At 39.2% G+C, this 13,816-nt stretch overlaps 1 protein-coding gene across 8 annotated transcripts in view; it reads right to left on the reverse strand.

The window, feature by feature from the left end:
* The window catches only part of LOC118453432 (protein NLRC3-like), an 815,502-nt gene that overhangs the window by 708,652 nt on the left and 93,034 nt on the right, over window positions 1-13,816 (reverse strand). The window contains exon 4 of one of the 8 annotated variants that reach the window (XM_087837967.1): window positions 7,988-8,161. The exons of the other annotated variants lie outside the window; for them this stretch is intronic. Coding sequence (XP_087694093.1) covers window positions 7,988-8,161 — 174 coding nt within the window. The remainder of the gene's footprint in view (window positions 1-7,987; window positions 8,162-13,816) is intronic. 8 annotated transcript variants of the gene reach the window in all.

Genomic DNA, 13,816 nt, shown 5'->3' on the forward strand with positions numbered 1-13,816 from the left:
CTGTAGCTTCACATGAGTGTGAACTGCAGACTTAACCCTTTGGTTGCTAATTTTGAGCTACTGATGTTTCCATTAAGAAAATTGTGTTTTATTAGCTGTGTTTCGATTAATGCAGCACATTATATTGTTGGGAATGTTAAATGCTAAAGTGAAGAGAAGCTTTGATTTCACTCATGACTGAACATGTTATTATTAACCATAGCGGGCCACTGTAAAAAGTCAATCAATTTTGATAGAAAAAGCAAGAAAAACTCTATTGATACCTACACAGCAAATCCAGCATGTCCAAATTAACACTGTCAGATTTGATTTCAACACTTTTAAAGTGTCTATATGGGTCCACACCAGAGAGTGTTAATTTGACTCTTTTTGGAGAGTTGGTACGTTAACTCTGATTTAGTGTTAAACACCAAATCTCTCTGGAGTTGATAATTTGGCACTTGGTGTTAAGAGTTTATATATTAACTCTGAAAGAGTATTTTAGTTTAGCTACGTAAGAGTTATCTTGTAATTAATTCTAAAGAGCGGGAATTTTACTGTTCTGAACTTCTAGAAATTTCTTTTGGAAATAAACATTTACTAAAAAGACGCAATGGTTTTTGAAAAACATTTATTCTGAACTGTGCACCACAATTTCAAAACATTTTCTGAAAGATGTAACAGTGTACATGCTCTCACTTTCATTAGAATTTCGTTTATCAAAAGGTCTGACATAGGTGAGCTGGTAAATGCAAATAACAGCATTCTCATCACTTATTTCAATAAATACAAAATACAATATGCATGTCCTTCATTCATCACTTTGTGGAACTGCAACGCACTTCTGCTCTCCCCCATATTCCATCTTCACAAGCATATCCTATGTGGAGATTGAATAAAAATTAGTTGACACTAATTAATGGCACAAACCAATTGCAGCACAGTAAAAAAAAAAAGGAATCCTCTTTGAGACATTACTTGTGTAAAGTATTTTCCCAAAAGACGAGGACACAGACAACAGGTAATACTGAACTAAATGTAAAATCTCAACCTTTTTCATTTTTACCTAAAACCGTGTGCACAAAACTCTGGAGGGATCTAAATGCTAACGTAGAACTCAGTCGGGACTCGGGACATCTGCTACTGCTGTTTGCTCGTTTTTTATGGGAGATCGTTTTCAGGCTTCAAGTAGCACCATTATACCAACATTTCACATTCTAGACATTGTTTTAAGTGTATTTGACCAAGAAATTTGACTGAAAATTCACATGCAAGCTTTTTTTCAAGGCTGTGGTATTTGCCCGCAAACAATACCTTTCAGCTAGCTAAAACAGAATATTATGCTATCAGCGAGCAACATGGCTAATGCCTTTCACACAGCTTTGTCTCAACTCCAAAGAGCCACAGAAGTAAAAGCTAATAACAATAATTGAAACAATCTTTGAAAACATGACTTACCAAGCATGGCAAACAACTCAAATATGTAGAGCAAAATGTTCTGAAACGGCTTCACTTCAGCTTCGATTGGAGCCGTGCTGGGGGCGGAGTCTGTGAATTTACTCTATTGGTGTCATAGCCCCTGTAGGAGTTCAGAGTTAAGAGGTCAAGAGTTAATGTTTCCATTGTAACACCTCCAGATTTGAAATAGAAACACTCATTTTTAACACTCGATTTTAACTACTATCATTTTACACCTCAGAGTTACATTAAAAGAATGTGACTCTACTTAGAGTAAAATTAACTCTAAGACTACTAACACCAAAACATTTAACACTTTTGAATTTGCTGTGTATGAATAACAGGGGAATGATAGACTTGTCACATTCAAAATAGAGATATGTAATGACAAACCTTGGTCCACGTCATTTAGGTTCTCCATTGAAATAGTCAATAATTTAGAAAAGTAAGATAGAACCGACAGGGGCATGTGGTGCTGCACAAGAACAAGAGCAAAATAAAGAAAAATTATTGTGTTTAGCTTTGATAAATTAAAATTAAAATGTACCATTACACTCAGAGGATCAATATGAAATTCAATATATGCTAATTTTGTATGAAGTACATGACTGATAACTGTTCTGTCCTGAGCTTTTGTTTTTACAGCACCCACTTGACCACACCAACAGTTTCTCGCCACCAAAAGCGGGTACTTGCAAAGAATAGGGAGGAATATCATCAGAAGTGGGAAAGGTAAGCCCCGATGGGGGTGATAATGTAACACACCCAAAGAAAGATTTTAGGTCTGACCAACCGTCTCAGTCGTGGGCAAAACGATGACAGTCGATAAAATTCTAAAAGATAATTTAGTGACAAAAAATATCAAGAGATAAAAGATAAAACAGTCCAGTGTCCCATTCATGAATCAGATAAAAACACACAGTCCCAAGGCCAGAGTCAGCTATGCCACACGGCCAGTTGCACTCCACATGTTGCCTTTAACAGGGGTAGAAGTTGTCCTTGGAGACCCACTACCCTGAAAGCATATAGCCAGTGATCACTCCAACATGTGCAACTATGCTGCCTTTAGGCTGTGGCATATAATAGGCCCTGGCCTGCACAGAGAGACAAAATGACACCTTCAGTATAAAATTCATAGCGCAAAACCCATCCATCCCAAACATATCAGATTATCACATTACATACATGCACAGAGAGACAAAATGACACAGCAGTGTTTGTAGTGTGGGCTATAAGTAGACCAGTGTATCAGTGCAATCAAGTACACCTGCCTCTAATTAGTCCAACCCCATTCCAGCCATTGGCTAACCAAAAATGTGACACACGCACAAAAAACCACTCCCAACCCAGTGCAACTTCACACAATAATATGGAGCTGAATTAACACAGGCACACTAGTCTACCATGTTACAATAACACCATTAATTTCACGTATTGTCAAATTCTTAAAACTTGACCCCAAACATGAAAAATTCTTCAAACATTTAGAGACAGAGTGGAGTTCTAGATAAACATAATGCAACAAATCACATAAGGATGGAGCGTTGGAATCAATAAGATGGTGAAATAACATGCAGGAAAAATGTTGACCATGTTGATTATGTTTATTCCAGTGTGCAGAGATTGGCTAATCTGACCAGGAAATGTTATAAATGGATTGTCGGAACAATCAGCGTTAAAATCACCTTTGACAGTCCAGACTAAGATGGCGTTGGACATCTTCAGGGCGGAAAAGGGTTGGTGTGACCAAGGTGTGGTTTGGCTTGTTGTATGTATATTTCATAATGATATAGCTCTGGATGGACCAGTTGCCAGGGCATGGAAGGAGGACAGACTTATTAAATGAGGAGAAGGAATTTTCTGGGATTGGAGATCCTGTGGGTGAGTGGTTGACTAAAAGCATGTATAAAATAGAAGCTATTTTTTGTTATTGATTGGTAATAGATTGATAATTGGCCACATTCACAGTTGTATTGACTTGTACTGGATGTAGTCTACTTCATGTTTAAGCACTCTAATTAACAGATTGAAAATAGTGACATTAAAGGAAGAATATGCAGCACCACCCTGTCAGATGCCAGTGCCGGTGGGGCTCAGTGATGAATCAGGTGAGCTTCATGGCTGAATCAAAACATAGAGGCCCCTGCTGTGGTCAGTAAGGGATAAAAAGGGTGTGTTTTACTGTTATTTTAGCATCAGCATTATTGTTACATTAGAATCATATAACAAGCATTGCATTGAACATTTATTGAAGCTATTGACATATTAACATTTGTATTACAGTGATTGTTATAACCTGATGATAATCTTCTATTTACAGGTGTCAAAAGTAGTCAACAAGTTCATGTTGAAGTGAAGTTCATAATAATACAGGTTTTGTTTGTAGACGATTGTGAAGACGCAGGCTCTGGGCGGAGCCAGGTGTTGAACAGATCTAACATGACAATTAAATTGATTTCATTCCCTAACACAGGATAACAAGACTGGAGCAACGACACTGGATAGGAGAAAGTCTGATACTTTCTAAGATATGAGGTCACTAACCTGTTCTTTTAATTTTCTAGCTTCATTGAATGGACACATGTTAGAATTAGAAATGGCTGCTTTGTCTTTGATGTCTTTTATTAGAATGAGTGGTTTTAATCATTTTTATATATATCTTGCAAATGTGCTTATAATGAGTTGGCACTCGGTCTTTTGAAGGTCATAAGCTTCGTTCGGCGATAGTCCGGACTGATAAAGTGTAGGAAATGCCTTGAGTGCAGCGGGTTACATGCAAACACGCTTACACACACATACACTAAATTAGGATAAGTCCTTGGGACATTCTGAATGTTCTAAACCAATTCTGAATCACCAAAAGATCAGTAGACAGCAACATTAGATTGTTAGAGCTGGGAAGAGAGGTGTTTTGGTTTTCTGTCTCTTACAGAGAAAGGAACAGACACCAGACGAGGTCACAGATATACGAGGATCCTTCGCAGCAGAGACAGACACGGTGACTGCGGAAACATCAACTGGGTTCAAGTGTCATGGCATTTTGGGCTCCAGTTAGTCACCTCAAAAGGATGGATCAAATAAACACAGCGATAACCACGAAGGGGTTGACGGAAATCCAGGAACACCACACCAACGACGTTCGAGAGGCTGTTGGTCATAAGGAGAACACCTTTCTGTTCCTTTTCCTGGGGAACACAGCTGTGATCCCAGAATACACAGATCATTGTTTGAAATTGGGGCAGAATAATCCCCTGATCTGTGCAACAACTGAAGGGTTGTCTAACCCCTGAGGTTGAAGGAAACAAGAGCAGAGGATCACCCGACTGGAAGACACTGGTGCCTACAGCCATAAAATAAAGGTTAAAAGCTCCTCGGACAGAGGTTCTAGTCCGAGTACGTTTGGAGGGTATAAGGTAGCACCGAAATAAAGCTGTGGGAGAACTGGGGAGTGATGGGAGTATCATCTGTACCTACTGTTGTTGTTGTAATAAAAGTTTTTCTTGCATCTGAACTGCGTAAACACAGAGGTCATCTCACATATGGTTCACCCAACAGGGGGACAAAAGGCCTCAGGAGTAAGGAGAAATGAACCCGGCAACACTGGATTGCAGGGTGTAAGTGAGCTCTTTATGTCTAAAGAGCTCATCAGGGGGAATTGTGGGATTATGATATTATTTTATGCCATGTTAGACCCCTAATTAAAGATTGTGAATTATTATGTAGTTTCAGTTTGCATTATGCTCCTGAACTAGAAGAAGGTGATAATTATTACATTTGGTAAACTGATTTGCATTACATTAGACTGTTGATTTATTGTGAATGAATGATATTGTTTTATGATGCATTATACTGCTGAGTTATAAGAAATACTGTTCACAGAAAGTCATCGTCTCATTTGTCTGATTAGAAGAGAACAGAGCATACTGCCCCATTTCATCAGGAGCAGATAAACAGGGAGCCAAGGTCGTAGCTTAGGCGCTGTGTGAGAAAGAATGTTTAGGCTCTGATGATTAGGTGGGGGCCACTAGAGGCTATAAGAGTTTGATCAAGGCTCCACCATTTTGAGATCTGATGCTGTCTGTGTATGGTGTCCATCTCCCACGCGTGTGTTCATTAAATCATCGTTTGACTTGACCCGGCCGGACCAGTGTTGTTATTTTGGTTTTCCTCTTGTATCCATTCCCAATATTTGAATCCGTAACAATAGGAATTGGCAGCTAATGCTAATACCATATTTTCTAATTTGACGTGAATTAGCATCATCTGTTAATGCTAACTCTTTTCCCTTGCATTATAACAATGTGAGCAGCTAATGCTAAGAAGGCTGCTGTTATAAGCTAATGCTAATTTGATGCGAGTTTAGCATTATCGGGTAATGCTAACACTTTTCCCTTCCCTTTTAACAATGTTTGTAGCTAGTGCTAGGTAGGCTGATGCTAGCAGCTAATGCTAATTTGATGTAAATTAGCATTATATTAGTGAGGAGTTAATACTAAGTAGACTGCCATTAGTGGCTAATGCTAATTTTAGATGAAAAGGAATTGGCAGCTAATGCTAATACCATATTTTCTTGCTTCATAACAATGTGACCAGCTAATACTTAGTAGGTTGCCGTTATTAGCTAATACTAATTTGAGGTGAATTAGTTTTTTCTTACTTTTTAACAATACGAGTAGCTAATGTGAACACTTTTTTTATTCAATTTTAACTTTTCCTCTGCGATGTGAAGAGTTAATGCTAAATAGGACGCCATTAGTGGCTAATTCTAATTTTAGATGAAAAAGCATTAAAAGCTAATGCAAATACCATATTTTCTTGCTTTATATCAATATCAGTAGCTAATGCTAGATATGTAGCCATCATTAGCTAATGCTAATTTAGCCACTAATGCTAACAATGTTTTTGCCAACTCTTTTCCCTTGCATTATAACAATATGACCAGCTAATGCTAAGAAGGCTGCCATAATTAGGTAATGCTAATTATTATGTGTGTCAGCATTATCCGCTGCTGCTAGCAATGTTTTATCTTACCTTTTAACAATATCAGCAGCTATAGCTAACATTACTTTCATTTCACTTAAGCCTATTTAGCATTAATTAACTTCATTTAGCATTAAGAAGTTTATGCTAAATAGGCTACCATTAGTGGCTAATGCTAATTTTAGGTGACTAAGCATTGGCAACTAATGCTTATACCATATTCTCTTGATTTCTAACAATATGAGCAGCTAATGCTAAGTAGGTTGCCGTTATTAGCTAATGCTAATTTATCCGCTAATACTAACTATGTTTTCTCTTACTTATTAAAAATGATAGTAGCTAATACTAATACTCTTTTCCGTTGGGTAACAACGAAGTGAGGAGTTAATGCTAAGTAGGCAGCTTTTAGCGGCTTATTCTAATTAGGGGTGAATAATTATTAGCAGCTAATGCTAATACCGTTTTCTCTTTTCTTATAACAATATGAGCAGCTAATGCTAATTTGATGTAAATTAGCATTATATTAGTGAGGAGTTAATGACTAATATAAATTATAAATATAAATTATAAATTAGCATTATATTAGTGAGGAGTTAATGCTAAGTAGGCTGCCATGAGTGACTCTTTTCCCTTGCATTATAACGATGTGAAGGGTTTATGCTAAGTAGGCTCCCATTAGCAGCTAAAGCTAATTTGAGGTGAATAAGCATTAGTAGCTAACGCTAATACCCTTTTCTCTTGTGTTATAATGATGTGACGTTAATGCTAAATAGACTGCCATGAGTGACTCTTTTCCCTTGCATTATAACAATGTGAAGGGTTTATGCTAAGTAGGCTCCCATTAGCAGTCAAAGCTAATTTGAGGTGAATAAGCATTAGTAGCTAACGCTAATACCCTTTTGTCTTGTGTTATAATGATGTGAGACGTTAATATTGTTCTCAAACAACAGAATGAGAATGAAATATTGATTCTAACAGGGCCCATAAACAGCATTATCTGAGCAGCATTAGCTTATCAGAGTTTCCATCATGGTCACACAAATCCTTAGCAGAGCAAAGTGGCCTACTTAGCAATAGCTGCTCAAGTTGTAGAAAGCAAGGGAAAACAGTATTAGCATTAGCTAAATGTGCACTTGAGAACAAATTTATTGTGAATTCAGCCGTGAATGTAGAGTTTGTCATTATTTAAGCTTCCATTTCCAAATGTTAGCTGCTCCTGTCTTCCTCTTTATCACACACACAGACTGAAATGATTCACAGCCTTGTGTCATCCTTCTGTCACTATCACTGTGGACATACAGCATGGGAAACATACACATGGCTGACACTTTATTAGGTACACTGGCATCTATCTCAGGTACACCTGTGACCTAAATGTTCCTGCAAACAGACTCCTTGGAGACCCCCTACATAAATATCCATGTACTATCCAGTTAGTGTGTCTGTCCCTGAAAATATTCCTGCATGTGTCATTGTTCATGTCTCATCTGCAGCAAACAAACAGGAAGTGAGTGAAGGACAAAGGAAATGTTTCCAGCTCTTCCTCCTATATCAGACATTCTCTCCATACCTGAGAGTGTCCAGTCTCCAGCCTGGATCCTTCAGTCCAGCCGACAGCAGCTTCAGTCCTGAGTCACCTGGATGATTGTAGCTCAGGTCCAGCTCTCTCAGATGGGAGGGGTTGGAGGTCAGAGCGGAGGCCAGGGAAGTACAGCCTTCCTCTGTGATCAGACAGCCTGACAGACTGCAGACACACAAAACAACAATCTGTCTGTTATCCATCTCTATGGCAGCATAACTAAGGGATGGTTCAGGGTCACCTGATCCAGCTCTAACTATAAGCTTTATCAAAAAGGAAAGTTTGCAGCTGATCTTCAAAGTAGAGAGGGTGTCTGCCATCACAATTTTACCTAAAGAAGGTAAGAACAAAGAGTATTGCAAGAACTATAGACCCATTTCCCTTCTTAATAACGATTACAAACTGTATGCCTCGATTATTAGCAAAAGACTTCAAAACTTTGTACCAGATTTGATAGAAGTGGACCAAACCGATTCATTAAGGGACGTCAGGCACAGGATAATATAAGGAGAATCTTTCACATTATCGACAATGCAGAAAAGACCAATATCAGTACTGTGTTAATAAGTTTAGATCAAGAAAAGGCATTTGATAGTGTTAGTTGGCTCTTCCTATTTGAAGTATTGAAAAAAAATTGGGTTTAAGGACAGTTCAATACAATGTATAAGGACAATTTATAATCAACCTACAGCCAGAATCAAGGTGAATGGTAGCCTGACGGACAGAATTCGGCTACATAGAGGTACAAAACAGGGCTTTGTCTTGTCACCAATTCTTTTTGCTTTATATGCCGAGCCACTAGCGCAAGCAGTGCGGCAGCATCCAAATCTGGAGGGGGTAACTCTTGCCGGACAAAAACATCTTATTGGATTATTTGCTGATGATGTCATTGCTTTCTTACGAGATCCTGACAAGTGCTTTCCAACTTTGATGCAACTATTCCATACCTTCGAACACTTGTCGGGCTACAAAATTAAGGTACACAAAACAGAAATTTTATCATTCAGTTATACACCTTCTCAAAAGATTAGAGATGAATATAAATTAAATTGGCACTTGAATACCATGAAATATTTGGGCGTAACCTTGACAAAATCATTATCTGCTATGTTGGACACAAACTACAATCAGGTGGAGGGTAACATAAAAAAAGAACTAGAACGGTGGTCAACAACACCTACAAACTTTTACTCTAGAATTCAAATAATAAAGATGAACTTTCTCCCAAGATTGCTATACATGTTTCGATCACTCCCACTTCCTATACCTCAAAGAAAATTTGAAGTATGGGACAAGATGATCTCAAGGTTTATATGGGATGGGAAGAAGCCCAGAACAAGGCTAACAACATTGCAACTCCCGAAGTGTAAAGGAGGGATGGCTTTGCCTAACCTAAGGGAATACTTTTACGCAGCCCAACTTAGACCTCTTGTTGGTTGGTGTAGACCAGAATATGAGGCACGGTGGAAGGAAGTTGAAATTGAAATTGAAATGAAAGGAAATTGAGAAAGAAATTGAGGGAAACAAAATTCAAATGTATCTCTGACAAACAATTAATGACCTCTTACAAAAATAGAATAAATCAAATTGTGAAATTTACATTAGACATATGGCACACAGTAATAGAAAAACATCAGTTAAAAGAACAATTATTTTTGCTGAGATGGTTTAGACATGATAAAAAATTTAAGCCGGGACAATTGGACCAAACATTCAAACGGTGGGAGTTAAAAGGGATTACAGCAGTTTGTACTCTAATGAAAAATGGAAGACTAATGAGTTTCCAACAATTAAAAATAAATACAAAAAGGAAAATAGAGATTTTTTTAGATATCTGCAACTTAGGGATTATTGCGTAAAGCAAATAAAGTCTGACTGGCTTGAAAAATCATTGGGTATTGTTGTAATAGTAAAAAATTGCTATGAACATAAACAATTTAAAGCCATTTCCACTTTCTATAGATCATTAGAAGAAGATAGACAGGACACAACCTTTTACCTTAAAAAGAAATGGGAAGCTGAACTGCCCATAACTATAACAGAGAAGGAATGGGTCAGTATGTGTGAAATACAACACAGCACAACGAATTCGCCGTTGTGGAGGGAATTTTGCTGGAAAAATTTGACACGTTTTTTTCATTACACCCAAAATTAAAAGCAAACAGACCTCAAGTCCACAGAAATGTTGGAGACTGTGTGGAGAAACAGAAGCAGATCATTCACATGTATTCTGGAAGTGCATAAAAATTAAAAAGAAGACCTTAAAATGACCATGGATATTCTGGGTTATGCACTTCCAAACACCTGCCAAGTGATGTATCTAGGAAACATAAAAGAACAGATACAAAAGGAGGACTATATCTAGTTAAAATAATTCTAGCCACAACCAAAAAAGCAATCACAAAGAAGTGGTTACACCCAGACCCTCCCACTCAGCGAGATTGGATTAGTATTGTAGATCTCAGAGATGGAAAAAATAACATTCAATATTAGACTGATGGGATGTAAATACGATAGACAATGGAGGAAGTGGAAAGCATTCCGAGTAAAGTAGAGAGGGTGTCTGGCTCCTGAACTCAAACTGGGAGCTGCTGCCACACCCAGTCCAACATAGCCAGGCTTTCTTTGCTGCTTTGACAAAACCTCAAATCCCAGTCAGAGATGATGAGCATCATCACAGTGATGATCATTTCTCTGTAACCCAGGCTTTCTGCTTCAGGATCTGTGCACGCTCACAGAACAAGGAGACCTTTAAACATCATTTCACTAAATGGATGGACTGAGCTCAGCCTACAGATGAACTGGTGCCAGAGATCATAAAGAACATCAAACAGTCAAATTCAACACTTTTAATGGAAATATGAGATTAATGCTGCAGACAATCATGAACCTGCTGAATTCATGAACATCAAGAATGCAGCGAGTGGTAAAATAAAGATTTGACCTCAGTGTGCTCAGTGTTCCTGTCTATTCCTAACATATTCCTAACATGATAGCTGCACTTTAGAGCTCTAAAACTGGAACTGACACATAAAAATACTGAGAACACAGACTAGCAGCCACTGCATGGCCTCGAGTACCTATGTGGTGCGTTCAAAGAGCATCAGCACAGACATGGTGGGTTCAATAATATAGGACATAACAATTTCTACGGCGAAAACACTATCAATGAATGAGCCATAACATTTTAGCCATGTAAACATGTTATCAGTGGGCTGTCCAACAATTTACATTGATCATTAAAAGATAAAATACGTGAGTCGAGGTCACTACGAGCCATGTGAGGGTCAAACATGGCAGAGAACCTTCCAGCAGCATCTTGGTTTATAATCCGCCTTTGGGTCATCAGTTTAGGAGATGAAGGATCCAAGTAAAATAACAAGTTAAACTAGAAAGCGAAAATTTCAGAAGAAATTTTAAGTGTGCCTATGCCGCTGCAAATCAGTGTCGTTTGCCATTCATCATTCAGATCTGCAGACGCTGTGCACAGAGGTTCATGAGCAGAAGTCCCATTGTACCACGGCAGACCCGACAATGTTTGCATGAACATGCTTTGTAGCATTACTTTATTGACCACTTTTCACACATGGTTGCTGTACCCACACAGCCGGCTGTAGCTTTTAATCTCACACCCCGACACACACCAAAAAACACCCGAGAGAGCACAGACTTTACGCCTGAGAGGCGTGATTGCAGATGCCGCTCAGGTGGGTCCACCTCCCCTGCACGGCACTGCAGACCACACCCCGCCACACACATCAAACACGTAAAATAAATATTTGTGCACTTTTGCATTCACTTTTTGTTATTTTTACACAGTGTTCTGAATGATTATCAATGGTCTACAGCCAATCTTGTGTATTATTATACAAACTTTGGTTGTAAGATTCAGATAACTATTTAATAAAAGCTAAATATTTTATATGCGAGTAAGAAAGAAAAGTATTTCTTTGTGCCCCCCTTTCCCTCTTAATGCCCTCCCTGGCCCCCTGGCAAAAGCTTTGCTAGATCCGCCCCTGCACAGTTACCAGCTGTCAGCTACTTAGAAAAGGATCCTGGTGTTATTTGTCTCTCAGAAACAGTTCATAACTTCAACTCATTCATGTCACCTAAAAGGTAAACCTGTTTCTCCATCACCAGTTCAGCTCTGATGATTCAGTAAGGACATCTCCTGGTTTGGACCAGCCCTTTTTTCAGCTGTGGCTCCAGCAAACATCAGCTGATACTAGAAATTAAAATCAAAGGAATTCTAACAACAGCTGATCAACCTTAAACGTGCTGCTGTTGTTTAGCGCGATAAACAAACAAGAGAGAAAAGCCGATCATTGATCAGTTTCATGACTGAAGTTTCAACAAGCGAGAGAATGACAGGAGAGGCTGTCATAAAGTTCAACATCAGTAACTTAGCGCGCACACAGCTGTATAGAAACTCCGTCGTGCTACAAATAAACTACACCTAAACTCGGTTTATATCTGACGCAAATAGAGTGCAGTTCATAACTTCTTACCTGAAATTCAGTTCACCTCACGCTCCTGCCTTCGGTTTCCCTTATCCACGATTGAGCTCCGCGTTAGCCACCACCGGTCGATCGGCGGCCGCCTCACCGCCTCGTATGTCTCTTTTCCCGCATGTCCTTTCTGTCAGGGCTAGCTGCCCTTTGTTGGAGCTCCGCGTTAGCCACCACCAAACAACTCAGTTATTTTTCCCACATCGACCAGCATCTGGACAACCACCTTTCACTGTTTATACCGTTACTAAAATGAATAAATGAATTATCGGCACATATAAACGAAAAATAAGTCCAGCTAAGAAACAGTCTCTTGGCGAGCGATCGGGTGGTGAAACGAGTGTCAGCCGCCTCACTGTAAGCCAAGCCCGGGTGCTTTTTAGCGAAGAGACGCTAGCCGCGCTAGCTACTTAGCCGCGCTAGCAGCAACATCGTAAGTTGCTAATATGGGATGTTTGACAAAACGAGCAGATATTTGACGTTTACACACCTACATTCTCGCCTGAAAATATCTTAAAAGTTTATTTTGTGACCTAGAAACAGTAATAAAAGCAATATATTAAACGAAGTGGTGGCCGTCATTGTTTGAGTCGGTAGAGGCGTGCTATGAATTGTGGGATATGGAGTTTTCCACCAAGCATACACCCTTGCGGTTACCGTAACTATTCAATGGCACACTTAATAAATGGTTTTTAGAGAACTGACCATCATCTGTAACTCAAATGCAGAAAAGGAGTCCGAGGTCATCAGACTGCATGTGAATCTGTCCTGGTGAACAACAGCGAGTCCTCCACCACGTCCTAAAAGACGTGGAGTTCAGATGACGGAGCAGCCAGTCGGGCAGATTTCATTCAAGTGGACATAATCAATATTCCCTCTAAGCTGCACGTGTGCGCAATCCGCTGACACGCTCTCTGCACACAGAAAATCTGCATTGCGCACAAAAAGATATCTAACCTGAATTGAAATTAAAATAAATACGTTAATAATTCTGTTTTGCAGTGTTAGTCAGTGACTGGCTGCTCCCGTATGGGATTAGAACGATGTCGCCTTATCCCATAGTCCAGCCAATGATTCACATTCGTATATACGCAGCTAATCAACGTGGTTGACAGGCTATGACAGTGTCCTTATGTGCCGACACCGGTGTTTTGGTTGATGTGGAATGAAGCCATGTTAATGACAACGTGATCCAGTGATCCAAGGGACCGCTCAGGGAGTTTGTGTGTTCGCTCAGACACATGAAACATTAGAGGGAACATTGGACATAATCCTTATTTTGCTGCCACGTCTCAGTCAGACACATCAAATC

The sequence above is a fragment of the Neolamprologus brichardi genome, chromosome 3, assembly GCF_056152115.1.
Source record: "Neolamprologus brichardi isolate AB-2024 chromosome 3, ASM5615211v1, whole genome shotgun sequence".
NCBI classification, from domain to species: domain Eukaryota; kingdom Metazoa; phylum Chordata; class Actinopteri; order Cichliformes; family Cichlidae; genus Neolamprologus; species Neolamprologus brichardi.